Source organism: Eptesicus fuscus, chromosome 4, assembly GCF_027574615.1.
Source record: "Eptesicus fuscus isolate TK198812 chromosome 4, DD_ASM_mEF_20220401, whole genome shotgun sequence".
NCBI lineage: Eukaryota > Metazoa > Chordata > Mammalia > Chiroptera > Vespertilionidae > Eptesicus > Eptesicus fuscus.
In genome coordinates this window covers 30,698,521-30,721,205 of record NC_072476.1, presented here as the reverse complement: position 1 = coordinate 30,721,205, position 22,685 = coordinate 30,698,521, and the positions used below count along the sequence as shown (strand labels likewise).

Genomic DNA, 22,685 nt, shown 5'->3' with positions numbered 1-22,685 from the left:
GTGCTCAGCTGCAAATAAAAGGACACCCGCATGGCAGTGACTTAGAGATTTACTGCTCTGAAAAAGGGAGCTGAGACTGGACAGCAGGGTCTGGGGTTCAGTTATGCCCTCAGGGACCCGGGCTTTTGTCATCTTCTCTCTGCCACCTTTTGCATGGAGGCCTTTGTCCTCACCGCTGTCACCTTGTCTTGGCTGCTACACCTCCAGACAGGACTAAGGGGAAAGGACAAAAAGCTAGGCCAGCTGACTGTATTTGTCATCACAAAAGCTTATTGGAAACCCCACCCCATGACTTCTGGTTTATCCTATTGGCCAAAATGGGTCACATGACCACGTCTGAGCCCTCACTGAAAGGCGAGTGGGAGGCTGGGATGGAGGCTGGCTCAGCCAGCTGACTGTATGGGTCCCAGCTCTGCAGCCTCACAGTTCATTTAGGCCAATAAATATTTATTGTGCATCTCCTGTTTTATAAGCCCTGGGTTGGGCATCGGAGTCACAGAGCTGAGTCAGAAACAGCCCGACTCTAACCCGGGGGAGGAGAGTTCTTCTGTTCAGGCTCTGTTCACTATCTCCTCAGTGTCCACGTGTAGGCTTTCCTTCCAAGCCAACACCCCTGACGAGGCGTCCAGAGCCACTCCTTTGTTTGGGGTGGGGCGCGGGGAGTGTGTGGGTGCTATGGAGACGTGGTAGTGAGGAGTGTAAGGTGGATGACCCCAGTAAAGGCAGTCCTGTTGGACCATCAGAGGGCGGCTGGGGTTGCTCCAGGGAAGGCCTGGTGGGGGTCCTGGGGATGCCTGCATGGCTGACCTCTGAGTCTCTCAGTGGTGTCCGCTCACTGACGGGGGCTGCACAGTTTGTGGGCACCAACACGGCTCCTACAAAGATGGCCCGGGCCCTGGTGGCAGATGAGACTTGCCATGAGGGACACCAGTGAGGGCTGGTGGTCTCTGGATGTTGCTCTACTCCAGTGATGGCGAACCTATGACACACGTGTCAGCACTGACACGCGTAGCCATTTCTGATGACACGCGGCCGCTGAGGCGGCCGCATGCCGGGGATGAAACATTTGCTGCTCCTGAGGATGAAACATTTGCGAAATAATATTTTTTTCCTCAAAGTGACACACTACCCGAGTGATGCTCAGTTTTTTTGGCGAAGTTTGACACACCAGGCTCAAAAGGTTGCCCCTCACTGCTCTACTCCTTCTGTGGGTGGACCCTGGGCCCCCCTTGACTTCTCTCTCCACACAGCCCACTCCATTTATTTCCCTCCTGAGCCCAGGAACCTGTGCCAGCTTTGGGGCAGGAAGCTTTTCTCTGACTCATGAAGTGTTTTTGTTTCCTCTAATCCTCATTTCCTTCGGGTCCTGAGCTTTTGGAACCCAACAGTGTTTTCTGTCATTTGCTGAAAATGCTGCTCTCCTGAGGCAGTGGATACACCTGGTCAAGCTGCCACCACCGTGGGGAGAAGGGCTGGGCCACAAAATAGTTTGGGGGTGAGGAGAGGTGGTAAAAGCAGCAGTTCACGTTTCAAAACTATTGTCCAGTCTCACAGATGTACAAGCCAAAGGCCAATGGCCGTGGGTGCTGAGGAGACTATGAGGATGAGGGCCTGTCAGGTCAAGACATGGTGATGCTGGTGGGCATGAGTCCTGGGAGACAGCACGACTTCCAGGGGCCAGGCTGTGAGGGGCGTGTGTGAGGAAGCATCTGAATGCAAGTGTCAAAAACCCCCCTTAAGGTCACTTAAATACTAGGGTTTGCTACGTTTTCTTACAAGAAGTCCAGGGGTCAGCCGTACCCAGGTGGGCCCAGCGGCCCACTGATTTCACCACGGACCCAAGCTCCGTTCTCTTGTCTGCCACGCTGGGTTTGCTCTGTCGGCAACTTCTGGTCACAAGAGGGTGGCAGCAGCTCAGGCATTCGTGAGTCCTCACATGCAGAGCCCCGAGGCAGGCCAGGGCCTTGTCTCCTGGTCTCTCTCTTTGTCTTTGGGTGCTGGTGGTGGTGAGTATTTTTCCAGAAGCCCCAGATGCTGGGAAAGTGTGGTCTGGCATTTCCTGGCTCCGTGTGGGAAGGGAAGGCTGCCTTCAGCAAGGAGGGAGAAGGGAATGAATGGCTGCTGGTGCCAGCCACGGCGCTTGCTCCTGGGGTGTGTGTGAATGTGTTCGCCAACGCTGTGTGTCTCTGATATGCAGGTGTGGCTGCTGATGTGTGCAGGGCCCGGGCCACGAGGAGTGTGGCTACCAGGCTGGGGTTTGGTTCAGGGGCTGCCATGGAGGGGCTGCCTTGTGGTTGACAGGCAGATGGTGAGGTTTGGGGGGACAAGAGAGCAACTTCCTTTCCTTCTGCTCACCTCCCACCCCAGAAGCTGCTCCTTCTGTTTGCTTTGCAGCCTCCTCCTCCACCTCCAGGTAGGAGATCCCTGGCTCAGTCCTGGGCCCTCCTTTCTTCTCTAGCTACACCCACTTGCTAGGTGATCGCATCTAGCCCTGTGCTTTTAACCAGTATTCCTGTGCCCGTCATTCCCAAAGGTGGCGCTTAGCCCTGACTCTCCCCTGAACTCTGGACTTGTGCACCTAACGTCTCCCCTGGGAGGCCACCGGCCTCTGGCTGGCAATGTGCCCCAATCCAGCTCCCTTTCTCCACACTCCCAAGCCCGCTCCTCCTTGGCCCCCTGTTTCTGCAGAGCCCCCAAACTTCTAGGTAGCTAGGAGCTCAGCCCAAGCCAGTTTTCTCCTGTCCCATGTTCTGGCCATCAGCACCTTCTGTGACCTTGTCCCTCCACCTCTGCCAGTCTGCTCTCATCTACCCTTTCTGTTCCTGGAAAATTTCAAATACACAGAAAATAAGAGATTAGTACAATAACCCTCCCTCCCTTCCCCTGCAATGTATTTCTTTTTTAAAAAAATATATATTTTATTGATTTTTTACAGAGAGGAAGAGAGAGGGATAGAGAGTTAGAAACATCGATGAGAGAGAAACATCGATCAGCTGCCTCCTTCACACCCCCCACTGGGGATGTGCCCGCAACCAAGGTACATGCCCTTGACCGGAATCGAACCTGGGACCCTTGAGTCCGCAGGCCGACGCTCTATCCACTGAGCCAAACCGGCCTCGGCTGCAATGTATTTCTTTATCACTCTGTTCAATAGTAAAAAAAAAAAGCCCAACCAGAATGATGTTTTTACATATAAATCTGATGAACTTACTTCCCTGTGTAAAACTGAAAATCCAAATTTCTTTTTAACCTCACCCTTAACCTGTCTCCTCCCCTCTCCCTCCCCAGGCCTCTCCTGTCCCTGGAACAGACATGGTTACCGCAGTTACCACAGGGCCCTTGCACGGCTATTTTTGGGCCTAGATCGCTCTTCCTTCAGACCTTTGCTTGACTGACCTGTTCTGAACATTCAGGCATCTACCACCCTAAGTAAACAAATGTTGGCACTCTGCCATGATTGCCTTAAATTATCTGAAAGTAGAAGGAGACATCATTACAGATGAAGCTGACATTCCCACGGACTCCCCCTTCCCCATCTGCTGCCCCTGGGAACCAGCTACCAGCATGAATGGGTGAGGACCTTCTGGGTCAGTGATGGCGAACCTATGACACGCGTGTCAGCACTGACACGCGTAGCCATTTCTGATGACAAGGAGGATGAAACATTTGCTGCTCCTGAGGATGAAACATTTGCGAAATAATGCTTTTTCCTCAAAGTGACACACTACCCGAGTGATGCTCAGCTTTTTGGCGAAGTTTGACACACCAAGCTCAAAAGGTTGCCCATCGCTGTTCTAGGTCTTGTTCTTAGATTTTCACTACATATGTGTCCAAACAACATACACGATTGCTCAACGGGTTTGAAAAAAAATTTATATGAATTTTATCATTTTATAGCTGTTATTTCCTTTTTCACTTAACACTGCTTTTGAGATCTTTCCACTCTGGTGGGTATAGCTCTCATTCATTTTAACCACTGCTTAGTCATCCGTTAGGCGATTACACCTAGTTCATTTATCCAGCTCCCTATTGATGGGGAAAAAATGCTGCCATCAACAGCCTTGCACATGTTTTTTTTTTTTGTTTGTTTGCAAGTGGATGTTTCTCTAAGGAGTGCTTCTTAGACTGGAGTTTGTAACGCATTAGGGGGTAGTGAAAACAATCCAGTCAGTTGTGAAATAGAATGAATAGGAAATAAAAAAAAATTGCATTGCAAGTTGGATGGGTAATTATTGTTTTATTAACTTCTTGCGTCAGTTTCACATGCTTGTAACGGGTGGCTTTGTGCAACGCATTTCTTACCTTGGGTGGCTGTGAGGATTCGGAAACCGGCGTGGAATCGATGCTGTTTCCCCCAGGAACTCGTCAGTGCTCAGTGTATTGTCTGACTTCTTTTGATTTTGCAAATGAGATAGTATCACATTATGGTTTTAATTTGCATTTATTTCCCTCGATTTGATGAAGCTGAACATCTTTTCATAAGTTTATTGGCTTCTTGGGTTTCCTTTTCTGTGAATTGCCATTGCCTATGTGTGCTTTTGAGTCACTTGATTTTATCTTATTTATATTTGCAGGAGTTCCTTGTGTAACAGAATGAAATGTTCCCGCTCTGGGTCTCAATTCTAGCTTGTATTTCTTCCACCTCCTTCAGGCGAATAGCTCCTGCCTCCGATATGCTAATTAGCTAGAGGAATTCTGCTTGAGGCTTGAGCAGCCCCTTGTCAGAGGTTGCTTTCCCAAAGCCCGGGGTGGTGGTGGTGGTGGTGTGGGGGGGGGGGGTAGATTTGTACAGAATAATAATTCTTTATTGGAGATTTACAAGAGCCTCCAGAACTCCTCTTGCTTGGCTCCTCCTCCCTGGCCTTGACATAATAGATGCCTGAATTCTAGGCTTTCTTAAAAAAAGTTTCTATTGATTTTATTTTATTATTTTATTTTTAAAAATATATTTTTTATTTATTTCAGAGAGCAAGAGAGAGGGAGAGAGAGATAGAAATATCAATGATGAGAGAGAATCACTGATTGGCTGCCTCTTGCAGGCTCCTTACTGGGGATCCAGCCCACAACCAGGGCACGTGCCCTTGAGTGGAATTGAACCTGGGACCCTTGAGTCCACAGGCCGACGCTCTATCCACTGAACCAAACTGGCTGGGTTCTGTTGATTTTAGAGAGAGAGGAAGGCAGAGGGAGAGAGAGAAAGAGAGAGAAAAAAAAATCCTCATACACTCCCTTACTGGGGATCAAACCTGCAACCTGCGTATGTGCCCTGATTGGGAATTGAATTGGTGACCTTTCCATGCACAGGATGACGCTCAACCCACTGAGCCACACAGGCGAGGGCATTCTAGACTCTCGTGAGATGGATTTGTGGAAGCCATAAGGCACTCTCATCTTCTTGAGCTAGGCCTTCTCCATCAATAAGCCTTCCCTTACTCCAAACTGGGATGTATTGAACACGTGCCTCCTTTTTGAAGCATCAGGCACAGGAGCCTTGTACCGGTAACACTTAGAAGTTCTGGGTGTTCTGGATACTGGTCCTTGGGTGGTTTCATGGGTTGTAAGCATTTCTCCCAGGTTCTCAACTGCCTTTTGGCTTTGCTCATGGTGTCTCTCCACTACATGTAGCAACAAGGCGTTTATCGCTGAGAGGCCAGGGCAGTGGTAGTGGGCGGTGAGGGCAGAAGCTGGATGCCCGTGGCTGGCAGGAGTGACAAAGTGGCTGCAGGACTCCTTTCGGGGACTGAGGAACATGATTTTCTTTTAATAAAAATGGTATATACTTAAGGTGCACAACTTGCTGTTTTGATATACATTGTGAAATGACCACTACCATCCAGCCAATGAACATATCTATCACCTCTACATAGTTACCATCCGTGTGTATGTGTGTTGAGAGGATTTAATAAAGTCTATCTTCTTCCCTATCATCACCATGCTGTACATTAGATCTCTAGATCTATTCATCTTGTATTCCTGAAACTTCATACCCTTTGATCAACAACACCCTGTTTTCCACAACCCCAGCCTCTGGCAGCCACCATTCTACTTTCAGTTTCTAAGAGTTCAGCTTCATGAAGTATTTCTCTTTCTGAGTCTTGCTTATTTCTTTTCTTTAAAAAAAAATTTTTTTTTTAATTGATTTCAGAGAGGAAGGGAGAAAGAGAGATAGAAACATCAATGATGAGAGAGAATCATCAATTGGCTGCCTCCTGCACGCCCCCTACTGGGGATCGAGCCCGCAACCCAGGCATATGCCCTTGATGGGAATTGAACCCGGGACCCTTCAGTCTGCAGGCTGATGCTCTTTCCACTGAGCCAAACCAGCTAGGGCTGTGTCTTGCTTATTTCACTTAGCATCCATGTTGTCACAAATGGAGGGATTTCTTTTTTAAGAGCTGAATAATATTCCATCATATATATATATATATATCTATATATATCTATATATATATATATCTCACATGTGGGAAAGTAAATTAGTACAGCCATCCATTCTAGAAAACAGTATGAAGGCTCCTCAAAAATTAAAAATAGGATTACCTCCTGATTTGGCAATCCTACTTCTGGGTATTTATCTAAAGGAACTGAAACTAGGATTGTGAAGAGATCGCTGCACTCCCATATTCATGGCACTATATTTTTTAAAAGCTGAATTTATTGGTAAATAGAATTATATAGGCTTCAAGAATACAATTCTGCAACACAACCGCCGTATAATGCATTGTGTGCCCACCACCCAAAGGCAAGTCTTCTGTCGCCAGACATTTGGCCCCCTTCACCCTTCTCTCCTCCTCCCCCCTTCCATCTGGTAACCACCATACTGTTGTCTCTGTCTGTGAGTTTTTGCTTTTTTTTATTTGTTTATTTGTTGCTTTCAGTTTTATATCCCACATATGAGTGAAACCATACGGTTCTTAACTTCTTCTGCCTGACTGATTTCGCTTCGTCCGATATGCTCAAGGTCCACCATGTCGTCACAAATGGCCGCATTCCGTCTTTTCTTATGGCAGAGCAATATTCTATCGTATGTATCTACCACATCCTCTGCATCCGATCATCTGTCGTAAGGCACTTCAGTGGTCTCCGTGCTTTGGCCATGGTGGATCGTGCTGCAGTGAACATAGGGGTGCATCTACCTTTGCAAATAAATGTTTTTAAAAATTTCAGGTAGATACCCAGAAGAGGGGTTGCTGGGTCACATGGTAACTCTATTTTAATTGTCTGAGGAGCCTCCACACTGCTTTCCATACTGTTTTCCATACTGCTTTCCACAGTGACTGTACCGGTTACATTCCGACCAGCAGGGAACGAGGGTAAGGTCAGGGTAGAACAAGGCCTTTCCTTTTCTTTGCTGTAGCTTTCCACAACGTATGAGAAGCACCTTGTAATTAAACCCCAAGGTTGTTAGCTCTGATTCAAACAGCCCCTCTGTTCAGACTGAGGGACAAGATAAGCTATTCTCAAGGTTACATTCTTCCATATACCTCCTCCCTGCTGTTTTTACAACTCAGGGATAATTAGTAGGAAGTCCCCTTCCCCCCTTACCTTCAAACAAGCCTCTTTTGAACTTTTCATAATTTTGTCTTACAGGCTTGGGGAAAAAACACTGATAAGCCGCCTCCCTAGGACATCTGCCAGGACCCTGTCCTGCAAAACAAACTACAACCCCCAGGGGCCCCAACCCCTTGCCCTTCCTTGCTGCTTAGCCGGGGCTTAAAAGGGGAAGCTGTCCTTTGTTTTCTTGCCCTTGTATTGATTAGCAATGCTCCGGCCGTCTTCCTTCAGGGAAAGTAAAATGAACGTTCTCTCTGTATCTATCTCTTCTTTCAGTTGTGAATTCACTCACAGCCCGCATCACCCGTCAAATCTCCACCAGGTTCCTTTTCCCCACAACCTCGCCAACACTTGTTATTACTTGTCTTACTGATAATAGGCATTCTAACAGGTGTGAGGTAGTATCGCATTGTAGTTTATTGTATTTTCTTTTTGCATTTATTAGTATTTATTTCATGCTGAAGTTACTCCCGGGCCATTAAGTTTTTGTTTCTTCAGTTTTTTTCCGGGGTATCTTTTTCTTCTTGCCACCTCCTCTTCTGGTTTAGGAACCATCTGCTCTCTTTCAGTGAGGATCATCTCAATGTGGCAGGAAGAGCTCATATATGGTTTAATCCAGCGGCCGCCAGCCTTTCGGACCTCACGGACCACCAGTGGCCCTCGGACCACCGGCTGCCGACCGCTGGTTAATCCACCCAGGAGCTCTGTAAGTGCCGCACCACGTCTTGGGAGCTTTGTTCACCTGGATGTGCTCAATGACCAGAGAATCTACATCGAAACCCGAAAGTGCAGCATTACTCTCTGCACTTTTAAGCGTGTGCAGCAAAAACGCAGCACTTTTTGGGCCACTGACCGTGTGTCCAGCCCCACTGTTTGGCCTGGGCACACCTACCAACGCCACCATTGTAATCACAGAATGGCACACACTTCTTCTGTAAAGTGACACCCTTCAGATACTTGGTGGCTTTTCAGATATACATACCCTTGATGGCTTGGGCAGTTTCGCGAGTGTTCTTAAAGTGAACACAAAGATTTGAACCTCTTTTAAAAAAAAAATATTGATTTGAGAGGAAGGGAGAGAAACTTCGGTCTGTTGTTCTACCTATCTATGCATCCATGGGTTGATTTAAAAAATAATTACTTACTTAGTTATTGAGAGAGAGAGAGAGAGAGAGGAACATCAATTTGTTGTTCCACTTATTCATGCATTCATTGGTTGCTTCTTGTATGTGCCCTGACTGGGGATCGAACCTGCAACCTTGGCCTATAGAGACAATGCTCTAAGCAACTGAGCTACCAGGCCAGAGCAGATTTGAACCTCTTGATTTACATGGTTTTGTGGGGTTTTGTGGGTCAGGTGAATAGCACACCATTTTCAGAGGTCAGCTCAGGCTGCTTACAGGAAGAGTCATTATGGTTTTGATATGCATTTCCCTAATAGCTAGTGAAGTTGAGCATCTTTTCATATATCTGTTGACCATTGTATGTCTTAGAAGAAGTGTCTCAGGTGCTCTGCCCATTTTCTTTTTTTAATTTAAAATGATTTCTTCTTAGAGAGAGAGGAAGGAAGAGGGAGAGAGAGAGTGAAACATTGATTTGCTGCCTCCTGCACACCCCCAATTGAGGATGGAGTCTGCAAGGCGGGCATGTGCCCTGACTGGGAATCAAACCCCCAACTTTTCAGTGCAAGGGATGACACCCACACCAGCCAGGGCTTCTGCCCATTTTTAAATTGGATTTTTGTTTGTTTGGTGTTGAGTTATACGAGTTCTTTATATATTTTGAGCATTAACCCCTTGTTGGAGCTGTTGTTTTTAATATCTTCTCCCATTTGGTGGGCTGCCTTTGGCTTTGTTGGCAGTTTCTTTTGCCGTGCAGAAGCTTTTTAGTGTGATATAGCCCGATGCATTTATTTTTCATTACAGCATTTTTTACAATAGCCAAGATATAAAAACAACCTAAATGGCCTTTGATGGATGGGTGGACATTTCTTTCTTTTTAAAAAAATATATTTTTATTGATTTTAGAGAAGAAGGGAGAAGGAGAGAGAGATAGAAACATCAATGATGAGAGAGTCGTTGATTGGCTGCCTCCTGCACGCCCTGCACTGGGGACCCAGCTGCAACCCAGGCACGTGCCCTGACTGGGAATCTAACCATGACCTCCCAGTTCATAGGTCGAAGCTCAACCACTGAGCCACACAGGTCGGGCGAGAAACATTTTCTCCCCAATGGAAGAGGCCTGTAGGTAAAAGAGCAAACAGAGAAAAAAGGAGTGCTTGTGGTTGAAGATGGGTAGCTGGTGGGCGGGAGAATATTCCAGAGAGAAGTCTAGGTGAACAGGCAGAAAACAAGTGCACTGAACACATTGGTTCTGAACAAACTGGTCAATAAATGAATTGGAAAAAATGTATTTATCATCGCTATTTTTTTTTTTATATTTTTATTGAGGTATTATATGTGTACATATCTTACTATTACCCCCCCCACCCCACACCCACACATGCCCTCCCCCCCAGAGTTTTGCGTCCATTGTTTATGCTTATATGCATGCATACAAGTCCTTCGTTTGATTTCATAACTCCCCCACCTTTCCCAAACTTTCCCCCTGTACTTTGAAAGTCTGTTTGATGCTTTACTGTCTCTGTATCTATCTTTTTGTTCACCACTTTATAATGTTCTTTACTATCCCTAAATGAGTGAGATCATGTGGTATTTTTCTTTCATTGACTGGCTATCATCGCTATTTTTTCATGTTGGTTTTTGTACCTCACAGGTGTGACTTTGCACTCTGTTGCTAGCATTTATATGTGTTTTGTACCTTTATGCGAACCTTTATTTTGGGGGTGAATAATGTTCTTGAACAATGGAGTGGTTTGGCAAGTTTATATCCTTTTAAAAATGCTTTTATTCTGGGTTTTGGCACCAAAACCCCCCACTTTTGAACCATTTTATTCATTTTTCTGTTAAAAATTTTAAAATAAATTTTACAATAGCAATGACCTTTGTTCATATTTGGCAGTGTTTTTTTGGGGGGTATTTAAAATCGAGTGAATTTCAGGCTCCAAATGAATTGCCTGAAAGCAGTTTGAAATGAATGTTTCCACATACTGGTTTATAAATTAATAAAATTTATGCTCACAGTGGGGGTATGTGGAAGGCACCCAATCAGTGAGTCTCTCTCATCATTGATGTTTCTCTCTCCCAATCCCTTCCTCTCTGAAATCAATTAAAAAAATACAAATTTGCATTTATTTTAAAGTAGTTTTGTCCAACTTGCAGCCTATTTTGCTTGAAAAAAAACTTGAGCTTCTTTATCACCCACCAATGATGACTTCATTACCCACCAGCCCCAAGCATTGCTGTGGGCCAGATACTGCCCAAAGCACTCACAGACCCTATTATTTCACTGACTCCTCCCTACAACGTCACCTGGCAGGTTCTGCAATGTATACCCCATTTTCACAGATAAGGAAACTACAGCCTGCAGCACAGACTTGTAATTAAGACACAGAGGTCAGTTCAAACCCTTCTGTCCCCTTAACAAGACAGGTCCCTCATGCTTTCACAAGCTTTTAATCATTATTCTTGCATTTCAAGTGGTTTTGATAAAAATCATCTTTAGAAAGAATAAATACAAGTTCCAAGAAGTATGAAGGCATGTTTATCATTTTTGCATACTTGGGGGAGGGGTGGTGGTGAATATTTGAAATAAAGTGAATTTTTAACATTAGAACATGAGGGAGGGGAGATACATATGTCCTGATCATTTCTTGCTGGTTTCATCCCCAGCAACCCAGGCATGGCGGGACCTGCACCCGGCGAGCTCCTGGAGATAACACACCGCAACATTGTTGTTACAGGGCTAACACAACGTTTTGTCCTTGCAGGCTAGAGGGCGAAAGAAGCAACTGAAAACTTTCCACCAATTTGCTCTGCGCGCCCAGTTGTGTCGGCCCGCAACCCTGGTATCTGCTGCCCTCGTGCGGCCGCGCCGTGGTCCTGCAGCTGTAGGGGAGCGCACCTGAGAGCTTTTGGACGCTGGTGGTGGGTGGGAAGCTTCTGAGGCGGGCTCCTAGCCTTTACTCTCGCCGCCAGTGGTCCTGGAAGGGGAGGAGAATCTTCTCGGATTCAGGGCAGGGACCGGGGAATGGTGCCCCCTGACGTCGTGCAAGGCAATGTTCATTGATAACTGGGTTCTCTCACCTGGTTCTCTCTGTTACCCTGCAAGGTGAGGACTGGGCCAGGAGGGGAGGTATTGCCCAAGGCAACACACAGCACAATAGTGCAGGGGTGGCCTTGAACCTAGGGGTGGAGGGCTGTTTGCTGAAGAAGTCAAGTTCGAGGGCTCTCTGCAGCAGCTGCTGGTGGAGCTGAGACTGAGACTTGGCCCTGGCATCCTAATGGGGCTTAAGAGATACCCCAAGGGGCCCACCCTGAGGGCAGTGCGGCAGGATGAGGTCTCTTCAACTCCAGCTCCTGCCTGGGCCACGTGGTCCAGGCAGTTTGGTCAATATGAGGTTGAGGACCATCAACTCAGGGACAAGTGTTGGGTATGTGATGCCGGTGATGGTGGGGAGCAAGCCACAGAGGCGAGGAGGGGAAATGAGTTGCAAGTCTGAGTTTCAGTCCTCACCATCTGACTCCCGGCAATCTCTCAGACTCTTCCCCAAACTCACTTCAACTCCCCACCCCACCTCAGTGGGCACCCACCCTTTGCCCAAGCCTTCTGAGGGGGATCCTGAGCCCTGCCTCAATTTACCCCTCTTCCTATTCAGTCCTCTGGTTGGGAGACAAAATTTCCATAGGTCACTTGTGTTTCTGCAAAGGAATTGATTTCTCTTTGTTCTGAATGATCTTTTCCAGAATGTTTGTGTATCAAACCACCTTGGAATATATAATGTCTCCTTCTGGAGCGAAGCACAGGCATGGTCCAACGTGAGGCGGATAATGTGTCTCTCAGGAGCAAGGAGCAGGCTTGGCTTCTGCCTGTTATAAAAGACTTGGGTTCCTTAAGCTCAGGGGTTCTCTTTGGTAATACACCTGCAGGGTGTTCAGGTGTCACCTGGCTCTAATCACGTCACCTTGCGGGATTTGGGACTCAAAGAGTCAATGCAAAATACGTAGACTCTAGTTTACTGCTGGTGCTGTAATAACTGGTCCTTCATCTCTGACCCAGGAGTCTTGTGCCTTCTCCTAGCATCCAGGAGTCTCCGGCAGGCTGACTGGTGAGTTTGCAAGCAGGGTACAATCTTGGACCTTCCACCATTCTTGACAGCTTCCATCCTCGTCAGTCCCACCTTCCACACATTTCTGGCATCTGCCCACTCTTCTCCATTCTGAGCGCCACAGCCCCAGGTCCAGGCTCCCGTCATCTCATGCCCGGAGTGTTTACTGTGGTGGGTTCCTAGCACATCCCCTCACCCCTTCTCCCTCCTCGTCTAGCCTCCTCATGCAGCCAGAGGGGCTGTTCTGAAGCCCACAGTGATCTCCAGTGGCCTTGCTCCTTCCACTCTTCCATGGCTCCTGTCATTTAATAAAATATTCCTTGACCCACGTGGCCCCTGCTGACCTCACCACCTACGTACTTTGTGCTCCTCTCAACGTCCCACTTTATGCTCTGGTAACACTGAACTGTTTAAATCAAGCTGCGCCCTCTGCACGGACCATCCTTCACACTCTCTTCTCTGGCAACTCCTACCCATCCTTCAAAACCTAGCTCCCCGAGGCCTTTCTGAAGCCCTCATGACTTCTCAGTGCCATAGTGTTGGAGACAGAGAGGGTGGGGGAGGGGCTCAAAGGCAGAGGACAGAATGGAGGGACTTTGAATACTCCACCTTCCAGGCCCCAGCTCCTGCCCCAGGAAAGGAAACCAGTGGGTCCACGGGGCTGCCCGGGACAAAGGTCATCGCTGACATTCCAGGGACTCGTTCTGGCCGGCTGCCGGGGACAGTGGGGCAGGTTGTGCCCTGCACAGGGCGCCAGGCCCAGGGAATGGTGAGGACTGAAATCACGCTGCGTGCAAGGGCCGGTGGTTTTCATCCTTCCGGTCTGCCCTCTCCCCACCGAGCCCAGCACTCACAGTGGCCTGTGCCCCAGGGAGCGTGCTTTGAAAAATTTCTACAAGAGGTGAGAGCCTCCTCCCCCAGCCCCCTGGGGCCGCCTGCTGAGGAAAGCAGTGTGAGAGAGCTGTGCCCAGGTTCCGGATTCCCCCAGAATTCTACGTATTCTAATTAATGGCTCCAGCAATTTCTCCAACATTCTGGTGGCAGCCTGTGGCCTCCTGTTGCCTCCTGTGGCCCTGAGGGGGCTCGCTCCGCAGATTTGCCCCCTTTCCCCCAGGACATGTCCCTTCCAGGACATTCCGAGGCACATTTTCTCTTCCTTGCTCTCCTCTACCTAGTCTCAGAACCCACTGAAACCGAGGGTCCTTATGACTTTGATTAACTAGTTATAAACCCTAGCTCTGGAAGTCCTCTCTCTCTCTCTCTCCCTCTTTCTTTCTCTCCCCCCCACCCCTCTCTCACCTAGCCTTCCCCCTCCCCCACCCCTCCCTATAATCAGCAATCCCTGAGGCAGCAGGGGACAGTAGCCAGGACCTAAGGAATGGTCACAGGGCTCTGACCACTGGCAGGCAAAAGATAACAGTTTGACCTACATTACTAGTATGTTTTAGTTCCTGAGCCTTAAGGTGGACCTTTCTCCTGGCTGCTTTCGCATGAAACCAGACAAAGGGATGCGGGGAAAGGCCTAGAGCTGCCCTCAAGACCTGAAGAGTTAGTGCCCTCACCTCCTGTCTAACCCATCAGCTCCCAGCAGGACCCCTCACCCCTCACCCACGGGGTCTGGTGGTGTTTGCCCTGTATGTAACCTGCATGCCATGGGGAAGTTCATCCTGTGAGCATCAGCGTCCCGTTCTCCTGGGGGGCTCCATTCATAATGAAATAGCCGATATTTCTCCACGGCAATTCTCGGTGTTTAGTGTTCTGTTTCGTGTTTCGGTTCTGCTAGTGCTGTAGACGAAGTCTTTCCGTTCTGTAACACCGCTGAAGTGTCACTAAGGCCCGAGAATAAAGGTCACAACCTCACCCCCCTGCTTTGTGACTGGGGACCAACCTTCAGTAAAATGCAGGAATGAATGGGTGTGGGGGCTTAGGCAGGCCCCTTCCAGTTTGGGCAGCTGAGCATCCTCAATTCCCTCTGCCTCCAAGCATCCTGTCACCTGTGGCCCTGAGGTAGGGATTTTTATTTCCCAGCCTTGGATACTTGGGGAGTTGGGAGAATGTGGGGAGGCGCAGCCTGTTTCTGTCCGCCCGCCCTGACTGCTCCGGCTGCCTGCTGCAGGCCCTGAGGCCCTCCGTGCTGGGGCTGGGCGTTTGGGGAGTCGATGTCCCTAGGAGCAGTCTCCAACGAGAAAGCGGACAGGACGTGGCAGACAAACACCCCAGTTTTGGTGCAGTGAAGGGGGAGGGAAGCAGGTCATTCTCTTGTGGCAACTGGGTCCCCACGGTAACCTGGCCCCCGCCCTGTGGTGTCTGTGAGGTCACCTGCCTCTCCCAGCTGGAGGAGAGGCCGTCCCTCCGTCCCTCCTTCCAGATCCAGCCTGATGGGGATTCTGCTGCTGGTGGTGAAGCTCTCAGTGCTGGTAAGTGGGGGTCCGGGGTAAAGTGGGGAGGGGTTGGGCCACACACCTGGCTCTTCACAGCTACCTAGGAGCCGCTGGACCCGGTGGAGCTAGGTGACTGCCTGCCTCCTGGATAATCTGGCAGCTCCCAGGAGCCCCGCCCCAAGGCACAGGGCCGGCATTTTCTCTAGAGAATCACTCCTGTGGGATAGGCATTGCCTTTCCCATCCATTTAACACATCTATATATATTTTATTGATTTCAGAGAGGAAGGGAGAGGAGAGAGAGAGAGATAGAAACATCAATGATGAGGATCCTTGATTGGCTGCCTCCCGCATGCCCCACACTAGGGACTGAGCCCACAATCAGGGCATGTGCCCTGACCGGGAATTGAACTGTGACCTCAGCTTAACCACTGAGCCACGTCGGCCAGGCCCCATTCATTGTTTTAAGACATGCAAATACTGATGACTGGGGCCACATCTCTGAGTTCTAGCTGCTCAGTGGGCTGAGTTATCAGAAAAGGGTCCCCTGGGCCGGCTGCTGTGGCACAGAACGGGGAGATGACATGGTGTAGTAGAAAGAGACAGACAGTTGGATTTGAATCTTGGCTGCTCTGCTCTTTAGCTGTGTGACTTTGGGCAAATTATTCTACCTCTCTGAACCTCCATTTTCTCTGCCATAACGGACCTTATAGGTCATGTGGGATATAGGAGGCTGCTCTCCTCCCTGGTTTCCACACTATCAGCTGGTGGGGGTGGGGGCAGATGCCATTTCCTGCCTCCATCCTAATTCCTCCTGTAGTTGGACCCCTGTGTTCCCTTCCTTTCTCAGCACAGCTCCATCCCCTCAGCTCTGCCGATCCCCCTTATGGGAGGGCATACAGTCAACCCCAGATTGCTGCCTCTCACCCCATCCCTTAGGGCTCCAGCTGGTCCTGTGGACAAGGACACACGGGGTCCAGGTTGGTGGGTTGGTGTTACTCAGGGGCTGGGGGCTTCGGGGCTCTGAGGAGGGGCTTCTCAGCTCCAAGACTCTAGTGAAACTTTCTCATTTTCAGACTCTTTCCCCATCCAACCCCACTTCCTCCCCATGGATGGGAGACATCATGTCCACCCTGTCACCCAGGACAGAAATATGGACATCATCCTAGGTCCCTCCCTCTCCTTCACCCCTCTCAGTAGGTCAGTCATTCATTCCGTCCCTGTCCCCCATGCCTCACACTCTCTACCCCTAATGACACTGCCCTTTGCTACCAGCTGTGCTCATGACACCAAGAAGCCACGGATGTGCAGAAAAGCCCAGATGCTTGGGAGAAGAAACTGACCTGGATTCAAATCCTACAGGATTAGAGGGCTGAGGGGCATGGTCACTCCTATGTCATCGACATCATCATTATCATCACCGTCAGTCAATCTCCTTCAGTCTGGAGTTCTAGAAATAATTATTTAAATCCACAAGAGAGAGAACCACATGAAAGATGAGACACTTTCTTTTTTTTTTTTTTTAATTTCTTTATTGATTAAGGTGTCACATATTTGTCCTCATCCCCCCATTCCCATCCCACCCCTCTCCGCACGCATGCCCCAATCCCCCGTTGAACTTAACCGCTGGATAGGCCCATATGCATGCACACAGGTCCTTTGGTTGAACTCTCAATGAGACACTTTCTAAGAGAATGGAGCCCTTAGAAGTGAACAGATAAAGATCATTCTTATATGTGGGGTATCTGAGGCCTCAAGAGGAGGAGGGCCTGGCTCAAGGTGATCTGGCAGCCCCAACCACTACAATAAAACGCAGGCAGGGTTCCTGCCCCCACTGAGTGACGGTGGGTGACAACTGTCTCCCCTTCTCCTGCAGCTGGTCCAGAACCGGGTCCACCTCTACAATGTTCTGCTCCTTAAGATCATCCTCTTCAACCACTGGCTGTCAGGGCTGCTCCAGCAGGCCCAGGGGTCCTGCAGCCAGCAGGCCCACCCACTGCCCGTGCTCACAGCCTGCCCAGCGGGCTCGGTCCTACGGGCTGGGTTGGCACTGATGGAGGTCCCTGTGTGGCTGGTTCTGAGGGTGCCCAGGCTAGTGTGGGCGGGAATGCTGGGCTGTGCCCGGGCCCTGGGCCTGGACCCGAAGCAGCCAGGTGCCTGGGAGCAGCTGGGTCTCTCTGCGGCCACCTGGATGGACCTACTCCTGTCGTGTCTGCACAGCCTGATGCTGGCGGCCTTGCTGCTGCTGCTGCTCGCCTGCAGGCTGCTGTGGAAGGCGCACCGCTGCAGCCTGGGCTGGCTGCCCAGCAAGGTGGGTGGCAGGGTGCAGGGCAGGCTGCTGAGGGCAGGCCTGGGGTGCTGGGCATGACCAGGGCTGGGCTAGAGGGCTAGCCGTCGGGCAGTGCAGCCCTGTGAGCTCGTGGTGGCCACCTGCCCATCCTCTTCGTCCCTCCAGGCTCTGTTGGAGAACCAGGTGGTCCTGGGGCTACTGGCACTGGCGAAGCATCTGTACTGGTGGGTGGAGAGCAAGATAGTGGTTACCGCCTGGCACCTGGCCTATCTGGTCACTTGGGCCACCTGCCTTGCTTCCCACCTGCTGCAGGCGGCCTTTGAGCACACAGCCCAGTTGGCCCAGGCCCAGGCCCAGGAGGCTGAGCCCCAGGAAGCCGAGTCTCTATTTGAGTCCCCATTCTTTGAGTCTCTGGTTCTCAAGGCTGGGCCAGTCCTGCCGGAGTGTGAAACCATTGGAGAATAAATGTGTCTTCATCTGCCTCTCCTGGTCTTGTCTGGTCTAGGGTCTCACTGGGCTGGAGGGATGTGTGTGCACATATGTGTGCGTGTGCATGTATATGTATGCATGTGTGTGCCTGCATGCGTGCCCTAGGGCTGCCTCTGGGAAGGAAATCACATTCTTTGAGCACCTGATACATGCCAGATAACCATCTCAGGCACTTGACACACGTGATTTTGTTTAAATCTCACAGTAACACAGGCATCAGGTTTGATTAGCACCATTTTCCAGATAAGAAAATTGAGCCTCAGAAGGTTGAACAATCCCAAGGGCCCAGAGTAAATCAGGGGAAAAGCCAGCACTGGACCCTAGATTTTTTGTTTCCCAGAACCCCTAACTTTCTCTAGGCCCTGTCCCTGGTTCTCAGGATTGTTGGTATCTGGTGTTTTAGAGGAGATGGGTAGTTAGAGACTCTGGCCTTTGGGGGGTGCCAGGGCCTCACATTTCAGAGATTTAGAAAATTCCTTTGAGAAGTAGTTACTCCTGAGTCAGTCTGTAGCTAACCCATCCATTCATTTACACACTTAGCCAATTAATTCCCACTCACCCTTCCATCCACCCACCCAATGCACCCACCCACCCACCCATCCATCCATATGTCCACCCACCCACTCAACCATCCATCCATCCATCCTTCCATCCTCAGCTTATCTACCCTCCCACCTACCCATTCATTCACCTACTCACCCACAAATCCATCAACAGATCCATCCATCCATCCATCCATCCATCCATCCATCCATCCATCCTTCAGCCTGTCTACCCATCCGCATACTCACAAATCCATTCACAGATCCATATATCCATTCTCTCCTGAAAGAGGGAAACATCATTATCTCAGCACTCACCCCTAGCTGCCCAGTCCTGCTGAGGGATGGCTCATACAGCTAGGAGAGTTCAAGCTGCAGTGGGTCAAATCCCCCAGACACCACTTAGGTGAGTGATACTGTAAAGTGTGTGTGTGTGGGCGGGGGGAAGGGATGATTTCTTGAGAGTTAGCAATCAACTTCCACTCACTCCCAAGCCTGAGGGTGGTGTGAGTACGGGAGGATGTTCCAAAGAGCTCTGCCCTGCTTTTCCTTCTCCATTCTGGTTCCCAGGGAAGTTAGGGCAGGATTTCTGCCCTGTCTCCCATATGGATCTGCAGATGGCCCAGGGTGGGTGTGCAGTGAATTTCCTGGCCCTTCCTCCAAGTCCGAGGAGCAGTCCCAGCCTGTCCTTGTGGGGAGACTTGTAAAGGGCTCCGGCCTGGCCAATGAGGCAGAACACCTGCTGGGGAGGGCTCTCCCTGGCCCTGGGATTCCAGGACACACACCCAGCTTACAGGGCAAGCTGGGTGCAGAAGTGTGCGCCTGGGGGGTAGGGAGAACGCCCCAGTGCAGCATGGGGAGCTGGATGGGCCTTGCACTGCCAGGGACCAAGCCAGTGCTTGACAAGGCTGGGGCCTGCAGGGCCTGAGGAAGGGAGGGAGGGGCAGGTGGAGAAAGGCCTCAAAGGGGGAAGGGGGTGCCTGGGGAGAGAGGATGGAGGCAGGATGAGCTGGAGGATGGGCTGAAGGCCAGGACCAGCCGGGAGGTTCTGGGCTGTGCATGTGATACTGCTATCTTTTACTTCTACTAAAAAAAAAAAAAAAACAAAAAAAAAAAAACAACCACCAAAGATACAGAGACGTTAGGTAAAAATGTTTCCTTGTTCTCTGGTTCTAAGCTGGAGGAAAACATGGCCCACTGTGTCCCGCATGTCTTTCCAGGCTGGGTTCTGGGTCTGCCCTGGGCAGTGTGCAGGCTGGAGAGCTGGGGAAGCCCCGAGCAGGAGAGGCTGGTGAGAGGACGCGGCCCTTCCCATGCTGAGCCAGCGGCCGGAGGAGAAGGCCTGGGGCAGATGCTTGGGCGCCAGGGCTCTGCCCTGTGTCTGTGACCTTAGATCAGGCTCTCACCCCTCTGGCCCTCAGTGTCCACGTCTGTGCAGTGTGGGGTGACCAGGTGATCTCTGGTGAGACAGTCAGCATTTGAGAGACCTCAATGTCCTGAACGCCCTAGCTAGGAGTTGGTCTGGGGCTGGGGAGGCGCCAGGCCTGCGTGTGCAGATCTGTGGGCAGGGCCCTTATAGGAGCTGAGATCCGGTTCCATAAAACATATGCGTCCAGGCCCTGAGTGTAAAGGACCCTGGAGTCCTGGGGCTGGGGCTGGGGCTGGGGCTGTGGAGGAAGGGAGGGAAAAGAACCTGCCCCTTGCACACAGCGGGCAGATCAGAGGCCTTGGGATCAGAAAGCCTCAGGCTTTGAATCCTGGACCCACAACCTCCTGGCTGTGTGACCTTGGGCTGGTTCCTGAACCCTGTGAGCCTCAGTTTCCCCACCTGTGAACAGGCACAAGCACAGCACCTGGGGCCTCCCAGGGCTGTTGCCTTGTCTGTGCATGAGCAGCACCTGCTCCAGGCCTGGGGCGGGAGGTGCTGGGAGCCCCTGGGAGCCCAGCCCCCTCTCCTGGGCCTGCCACCTCCCCAGGGGCTACAGGGACCCCGTTCTGAGGTCAAGGGTGAGGGCAGTCAGTCTGTCTGTCTCAGGCCTTTGAGTGTGAAGGGGCCCTGGACTGCTGGGGGGAGGTGAGGGGACGGGGCAGGGTGGGGGGAACTGGCTGAAGGGCTGGCCAGCAGCTCCACGCAATCTGTCTGCTATGCAGCCGGGGCCTGGCCTGTATTTATTTATGCTGAGCGTGTATTTATATCAGCCCCTTTCTCATTAATAGGGCAGGAAATGGCTGGAATTGTTACATACCTGGCGGCCTAGGGGTCCTGCTGGGCCAAGACACACAGGGCCCTGGCCGCCCTGCGATGACTGCTAGGGGCCCCCTCCTCAGACCCAGGCTTAGTCCCTGGCCTTTCGCTGACCTCCCTTGCATTGAGCCCCCTGCCTACACGTTTGAGCTCCCCTTCAAGTCCTGAGCCCACAGCCCTGAGAGAGGGGCTCCTTTCCATCTTCCCCTGTCCCCCCCCCCCCCTCTGCTCCTGACCCTCCCAGCCCCAGAGGAGAGGCAGTGTTAGGGGCTGTCACTGTGCAGCTTGCAGGATGGGGGCTGCTGGGCAAACCCTGGGCAGGGCAGTGAGAGTACGGGGTGAGGAACCAGAGTCCTTGACTTGGGATGGAGCCCTGGGCAGGAGTGAAAGTGGGGGGACATGAGGGGCCCTCCTGAAGCTTAGGGATTGTCCCCAGGACTCTGCTCCCCACCAAGCCAAGCCACATGCATGCTTCGACAGAACCTGCAGCTTCTCCCCACGGGACCCCAGCCCCTGGAGGTGGTCTCGGTGTTTATCACCCAACAGGGGCCTGACGGGGTGGGGGCTCATCCTCTCTTGCCTTCCTGGCCACCATGGCTAAATGAGGTTCCTAGCTCGGGGCCCAGCAGCCCCTCTCCGAGCCCTCATCCTGCACTCAGACCCAAGCCAGCATCTCTCTCCAGGCTCCAGCTCTTGGGCGCGGGCCCCAGGTGGGGCTGCCAGAGCTGAGAGGCGCGGCCCCCTCCCCAGAGCACTCGCCTGACATAACCTATTAGCGCTCCTCGCCTCAGCCCGCTCCCCCAGCCAGCCTCCCCGCCCAGGCCAGACTGTGCTGGTCCTGCTGTCCCTTCCTGGGCTGCTTTGCCAGGACAAGGTTAGGAGGAGGCTGCGGGAGGCCCAGCCACCCCACAGGGCAACATGCCTGCTCCCCCCTGCCCTAAGTTGGGGTCCTGGGGCTGCTATCCACCCAGAGGCCTCGTTTGGCTGGGCCTCCTGGCAGCTGCCTCGTGGTTGCAGGAGCCTGACCTCCAACCTCTGCCCCATGCAGCTGCCATGTCCTCCTGACTCGGAGTCCCCCGAGCGGGAGCCACTGCGTAGACGTGGGGACTGAAGTTGGAGGATAAGGGGCCTTCCCTTTGCCCTCATCCCTGATCTCTCACGATACTTCTAGGGTCTGGTGGAAGGGGGTGGGGAGGGGACAGAAGGTGGTGGTATTGAGGAGGGGGCTGCTGGGAGATTTCCAGTTCCCTGGGCGGAGGCCCCTGGGTGGTGAGAGGCCCCCGGGTCAGGTCTCGGGACTCAATGCAGGGGTCTCTGGGTTTCTCCCATCTGTCCCATCATGGGGGGCAGATATGCTCTATGGGGACAGGAGGGCCAGGCCCCTGGGAGGGCACCTCCTCTGTGTTCCTTAGAAATGCTTTTTCCAGACACCCCATTGCGCCCCCAGCCAGCAGAGCCCCGGACCAAGCCCAGGCCAGGGCAGGCCCCCTAGTTGCTCCTCTAGCCCGGCCTGGCCTGGCTGGTGGCCTTGGACAGGCTGGATCATCTGGGAGCTGCCACCTATGAGTTGGGGACACCCCGTCCCACAGAGGAGCTGTGGGAAACGGTGGCAGATGGGGGTGCCCAGTGAGTGGGAATGCCTCTGACGACCTCAGCTAGGCGGCTGAATGCCTGGGTGGGGGGTCAGCGGTCGGCCTAGCTGGGGTCCTGCCCCTCCGCTTCCCAAGTGGAGAAGCACTGTCTAGGTCAGGGTGATGACAGGGCAAGACTGCATCCTCCAAGATTCTCCTGGGGTTGCCCCATCCCTCAGACCCTGCCTTGAAGTCAGGGTAGTGCCTCCTCCACGGCTCAGCCAAGGATGTCCAGGTTGCCTAATGGTGTGGGGCTGAGAGCATCTGTGTGGGGATGGGGAGAGGCAGGCATCTGCCCGCAAGTGTCCCCCACAAGCTGCCTGTGGT

General features: G+C 51.6%; 1 protein-coding gene and 1 pseudogene across 2 annotated transcripts; one reads left to right on the top strand and one right to left on the bottom strand.

Annotated features, from left to right (window-relative positions):
- Positions 1–8,007: 8,007 nt before the first annotated feature.
- Positions 8,008–8,927, bottom strand: LOC114231483 (60S ribosomal protein L17-like; annotated as a pseudogene).
- A 6,153-nt stretch (positions 8,928–15,080) lies between these two features.
- TMEM270 (transmembrane protein 270) lies at positions 15,081–17,932 on the top strand. Of its 2 annotated transcripts, none has more exons than XM_028145121.2 (3): positions 15,081–15,198; positions 17,038–17,472; positions 17,764–17,932. In XM_028145121.2, exons 1-3 carry the CDS (start codon positions 15,160–15,162, stop codon positions 17,914–17,916), a joined length of 627 nt encoding a protein of 208 aa, XP_028000922.1. In that variant the 5' UTR covers positions 15,081–15,159; the 3' UTR covers positions 17,917–17,932. The 2 variants fall into 2 exon arrangements, with proteins under 2 accessions (XP_028000922.1, XP_008139953.2); XM_008141731.3 differs by having other exon boundaries at positions 15,087–15,198; positions 17,617–17,932.
- Positions 17,933–22,685: the final 4,753 nt, after the last annotated feature.

Excerpts from the sequence above, each read along its gene's own strand:
- TMEM270 (XM_008141731.3), top strand. The coding sequence starts at position 15,160 with ATGGGGATTCTGCTGCTGGTGGTGAAGCTCTCAGTGCTG. Across the intron at positions 15,199-17,037 it reads TGGTGAAGCTCTCAGTGCTG|CTGGTCCAGAACCGGGTCCA; the intron begins GTAAGTGGGGGT and ends CTTCTCCTGCAG. Across the intron at positions 17,473-17,616 it reads TGGGCTGGCTGCCCAGCAAG|GCTCTGTTGGAGAACCAGGT; the intron begins GTGGGTGGCAGG and ends TCGTCCCTCCAG.